This window comes from Garra rufa, chromosome 11 (assembly GCF_049309525.1).
Source record: "Garra rufa chromosome 11, GarRuf1.0, whole genome shotgun sequence".
Lineage (NCBI taxonomy): Eukaryota > Metazoa > Chordata > Actinopteri > Cypriniformes > Cyprinidae > Garra > Garra rufa.
In genome coordinates, this window is record NC_133371.1 from 22,436,250 (window position 1) to 22,441,619 (window position 5,370).

At 37.2% G+C, this 5,370-nt stretch overlaps 1 protein-coding gene across 1 annotated transcript; it reads right to left on the reverse strand.

Moving 5' to 3' along the window:
• Nucleotides 1-314: 314 nt before the first annotated feature.
• On the reverse strand, nucleotides 315-5,129 carry LOC141345996 (uncharacterized). The gene is made up of 8 exons (XM_073850917.1): nucleotides 3,917-5,129; nucleotides 3,652-3,749; nucleotides 3,383-3,517; nucleotides 3,051-3,224; nucleotides 2,757-2,845; nucleotides 2,377-2,597; nucleotides 1,652-2,013; nucleotides 315-1,553 (listed from the first exon to the last, which is right to left on the reverse strand). Exons 2-8 carry the CDS (start codon nucleotides 3,722-3,724, stop codon nucleotides 1,276-1,278), a joined length of 1,332 nt encoding a protein of 443 aa, XP_073707018.1. The 5' UTR covers nucleotides 3,725-3,749; nucleotides 3,917-5,129; the 3' UTR covers nucleotides 315-1,275.
• Nucleotides 5,130-5,370: the final 241 nt, after the last annotated feature.

Consider the following 5,370-nt stretch of genomic DNA (forward strand, 5'->3'; position numbering starts at 1 on the left):
TAGCCAAATATAGCAAGGTTAAGATGTAAACATCTTCACTGAAAGCGGCAATAAAATTATGTCCAAGCAAAACTTTTTAGAATATTGCCCTGTATTACAGGACTGTGATACCTTTCAGTAAACTGGAATACAGATTAATAAAATGCCAATGAAATATTAAATATGATCAAATATTCTGTACAGAGAGAGAAAAGTCCTGTTCAAATAAGGTGTCTTTTGTATTTACTATTCAAGAGAAAGATTAATGTACAAACCCGATTCCAAAAAAGTTGGAACACTGTACAAATTGTGGATAAAAACATAATGCAATGATGTGGAAGTTTCAAATTTCAATATTTTATTCAGAATACAACATAGATGACATATCAAATGTTTAAACTGAGAAAATGTATCATTTTAAGGGAAAGATCCATATCTGCAACACCATAATACAACTTGAATGAGTAAAGGAGTAACACAACATTTTAAATGAAAGATGTGTTCACAGTTGTATATAGTTAAGGCATGAATATCAGTACAGAACTGTTTGGTGATGTTCAAACCTGGATGAAACAGAGTTAACAGAGTGGTGTCTCTAAAATCAATCATGAATTTAAAATACATTTTGGTGAAGCAATTCAATGAATGAGAATCACTGTTTAATAAGTATTAATAAACCCGTAAATTAGCCATGCAATAAAAAGAAATAGTATTAATAAAAAAGAAATACATACTGTAGCTACATCAAGCTAATATTTGCGCTGTCGTTATTTTATAGCTTTAAAATATATTAAATGTATATAGGAAATAGCTGCTGTCTTCTCAATGATTAGGAAAAAGCCATTCATTTGAGAACCTTTGAGCTATAGCACATGAAGGCCCTTGAAACTCTTCAAATAAAACTGGAATAGACCTGAGACTGAATTAATACACTATGATTAAAAACAGCTTATAAGTAATTGCAGTGCAACTTAAAATATTTAAAATTGACAGCAAATAGCTTAATGCATCACTCCAAACAGTAGCAATATATTATTGAGATGAAATAAAAAGGCAAAATGCACAGATGCACAACATGATGCCTCTGCCATAATGCTGCATAATGCTACAGTAACTGAGATTTTGGAAACTTGTCTTAAGGGGATAAAGGTTCTTAGCTTTCAACTACAGTGACCATTCACATACTAAGGTCATTTAGCATTAATGATGGATAAAAATTCTCTTCAGGACAGAAATCATATGACAATCAGCATAATTTGCTTTAAAAAGATGGTTAATAGACCTCAATCCATATTTCTATCCCTTCTTCTGGTAACATACAGAATAGAACATGTGAATGTCAGAGGTAAGGTCAACAGGGTGAGAGAGAAGCTTGTACTTCCCACGTTGGAATTCCTCCCAAAGGTAGGTCATGCCGTTGTCTGTGGCAGGGGAGCTGCAGTGATCCAGGGACACATGAAGCCAAGGGTCCTTGATGGCCTTTTCCGATTTCACATCGACCTGCCAAAGAACTTTCAACACCACATGACGCTTATCATTTTCAAGTGCCACACTCTCCACCTTGCCTAAGAACACTAGAGAAACACACAAAAAAGACAATATCGTTTAGTCATCTTCCAAAAAATTTTTATTTACTATTTCAGTTTGCAAAACAAATGTTCAAGAACATCACCTGTTTTATTGCACATTTTGGGAATCAGGTCCATTAGTGGCTTAAGTCTATATTGTGCAGGAAGGCTGTTAGGCTTTGGTGTTGGTTTGAGATGTTCAGCACAGCAGCTCCACAGGGATGTGTTGTAGTAGTAATGCCCACAGCAACTGTGGTTTTGCTTGGTGTCATAAATTACATTATTGGTTGAGGAGGAACAGCAACTTTGATTGTTATTATATTGCAGCAATAGACTTCCACAGCACTCTGCTTTCCCAGTTGAATGTGTTAGTTTGTAAAGATGGCCTGAGCAGCATCTCAAGGATTGGTTGTGGTGGTCGTAGACCTCTGAACCACAACAGAAATTGCCATTCATCTTGTTGTGGCTATAATAGAAAAGAGTTGGAAAGAAATGTCATTCAAGTGGTTTTAGTTTCATGTGGTAGCCTGGATGACTGAGAAACTGTTCTACAGCTTTGCCATATGAAAAAGTCTTCTGTGAGAAATAGTGTGCATACTATTGCTAAATGTTATTCTACCTAATAGTGGATATGTTGCTTATCCAACGTTGGTAACTAAATAGTCTGGATCTGTAGTATTTTCCTTATTAAAGGTCATTCAAAGAAAGCTATGCACTGTGATGTAATTAATTTAGTACTGTGGATAGCCCATGTGAATGTCCAGTGCACGAACAACACTAAAAATACTAACTGCATTTTTTAAATCAAATGAAAGCTTTGTGGATATACCTGTGTCCATTACAGCAAATATGCGTGCGAGGATTGAAGGTTTGCCCTCCACAGCAGTGCTCGCCAAGACGGGGTCGGATAGACATTTGGCAAGTAGTGTTTCCTGGAGTATATATAACACCTCCAACACATTCTGACTGCTCAGGCACATTGATATGAAGAATTCCATCACAGCAGAGCACTCTGTCATCTAAAGGAGTGTAAACATATTCGCCACAGCACTGAAAGACACAGACACACATAGTGCATTGTTGAATACTGTAGATTATCATTTCTTGAAATGCTTCACTAGCACAATTTCACTGAAAATCAGTGTTTATTTATTTCTCCAGTTTATTGGAAATCATGTCTCTGCAGAGCCTCAGGTCAAAAGTCATTACCTTAGTAAGCACTGATGCCCTCTTATATAGATTCCCAGAGCAACACATTTGTTCATGGGGATTGTAGGGTTCTGATCCACACTTCAAATCTAGATGAGAAGAGAAGACAATATCTCTTAGGTAATTCTGAGAGTAAGACTGAGATTATAACCTACTAAAAGAAATGGCAGATCTATTACTGTTTGACTAAAAACGCATGAACGATTACAAAGTACATGATGTTCCAATGTCTGGCTATTCGCACAACATTTCTTTTTTTAAATAATAATCAAGGTAAGAGCTGTGTACACATACCTGTTTCTTTTTGACAGCAAGTGTCCATTTTAGGCTTTACTTCTAGTGAAGGTTTAGTACAGCAGCATTGAGTTGTCATATCAAAGGTTTCATTGCCACAACAAGAATGATTTTCTTTCAGTTGAAATGTTTTATTGCCACCACAACACAAATGAGTCGTTGTCAGGTACGTGACTGTAAATGAGTGAAAGAGAAAACTCATTTTAATAGTCATTGTTAATCCAATGTTATGAAGATCAAACAATCTCAACAAAATATCTTAAGCATGCCAGAATGTGTTAAATCTGAACAAGGTGTCAAGGTGTTAAAGTCTCATCAAGTGGATCTGTTACCATTGCCACAGCAATTTGCCTGAGTGCTGCTTCGAGTCAGTATGTTGCCATTACAGCAGATCTCATTTAGCGGATTGTAAGCTACAGAACCACAGCAGTGGGCCACCAGCTGACTTAATCCCAGAGTTATATTGCCTGCAACACATTAAAACACAAATAAAAACATCCTTTAGTATTCAATTGTTGCCATTTGTTTTGCAAATTCATTGTGAATCACACTCTTAGTGACTTAGCAACCACAAACCAACAACAGGAAGAATCTCTCCTACCGTTACAGCAGGAACTTCCTGAGATCTTGTAAGACATATTTCCACAGCTGTGCAGATGATGGGTGCCTCCCATCTGTCCACTGAAACTTGCATCCCTGCTGACATTATAAACAGGATGAATTATTCCTATTTTACTCTTGCCAAAATTCTCTACTAACTAATTTACATTTAATCGATCTATGATAAAATACATATGTAATTACAATGTATCTTTTATAAAAATGTGTTTAGATTCAGAGATAAGGTTTTGTGTAAGATGACTCACTGGCTCCCTCTGCCATGTTGACAAATTCCTGAGGAACAAAGAGATGATTACTATAAAAATAATATTTAATTAATAATATTAAATAATTTGGTTCATGGCCTAATGGTTAGAGAGTCAGACTTGTAACTTGAAGGTTGCGGGTTCAAGTGTTAGGTCCGATAGGAATTGCCAGCGGGGGGAATGAATGATCAGCACTCTCTTCCACCTTCAATACTATGACTGAGACGAGGCCCTTGGGCAAGGTAACGAACCCATAGCTGCTCCCCAGGTGGCACAGAAATATGGCTGGCCACTGATTCGGTATGTGTTCACTATTGTGTGTGGGTTAAATGCAGCGCACAAATTTCGAGTATGGATCATCATTCTTGGCAACACGTCACATCCTTTCCTCGATTTCCTTTCCTAAAAGTGGTTACTAGTCTCCTGTGGTATGACATCTCTGGATTAAAGATTAAAGTCAACATGAATTTGACACTGACTTAATGCAAGTTCCTATTCTCAGCGCAAACTCTTTCTAATCTTGAATATTCAGCAGGTAACATTCCTAAACTTTTGTTGTGTGAACTGAACACAATAACTTGATGTGTCTCTGAAACTATGATTTATTGCATTTCACCTTTCCCCTCCCACTTGACTCCATTCTATTCCATTCCTCCATTCCTGACTCAAAAAACAAACTTCTCATCTTCCTACATCTTTCATAGGAAAAAGGGGCTGTGGACATTTCATGTTGACTTTAAAGGGTCAGAATAAAAATGCTGCCCTAATTGAGCCTTCGCAATCAGCCAAATCTGCCATTTTGTCCAACAAACAAATCAGACAGAAAAGTTGATTACCTTTGGTGGACTTAAACTTGACAAATTGTGTGTATTGACGTCTGTCTGCAGTTGAAATAAAATACAACCTGTTGTTCATTCATGATTATTTTGTGCTTTAAGTAAATATGAAAAGATGATTGGTTCACATGTCAAATAATCTAATAAGGCAATACAGTGACCTGTCAGGACACATTAAAAGATACAAAACAATATTTATTGTTGGATTTTGTTTGGCAACATTTGAAAGCTGAGACCTTGTTTCATACCAGAAGTAGCCTGCTCTGTCTTGTCAGTTCCCTGTTTGTTCCGCGATGTATTTTCTACTGCATGAGAATATGATGTGTAGTATGAGAGCAGCATTTTTTTTGTCGGACTTAGCAACAGCGCGGGGAGGGTTTCTCGTTCCAAACCATAGACTGTAAGAAAAGATGGACGACGCGTCTCCGCTTTATTCCATATAGAAAAGTGAAGCCAATACATCTCAATATGGCCGCTGCCATCTTTGGGGAAATTACATAATTTGGAGCCAGATTCTGCACAGTAGAGGTTCGTTTGGAGCCAGAGGCTGTATCCGAAATCGCCCCCTATACCCTCAAATAGTGCACTATTTGAGGGGACAGCCATTTTAAGTGGTGT

Excerpts from the sequence above, each read along its gene's own strand:
- LOC141345996 (XM_073850917.1), bottom strand. The coding sequence starts at position 3,724 with ATGGGAGGCACCCATCATCTGCACAGCTGTGGAAATATGTCTTACAAG. Across the intron at positions 3,518-3,651 it reads AGGAAGTTCCTGCTGTAACG|GCAATATAACTCTGGGATTA; the intron begins GTAGGAGAGATT and ends AATGTGTTGCAG. Across the intron at positions 2,598-2,756 it reads GGGCATCAGTGCTTACTAAG|TGCTGTGGCGAATATGTTTA; the intron begins GTAATGACTTTT and ends TGTGTCTTTCAG.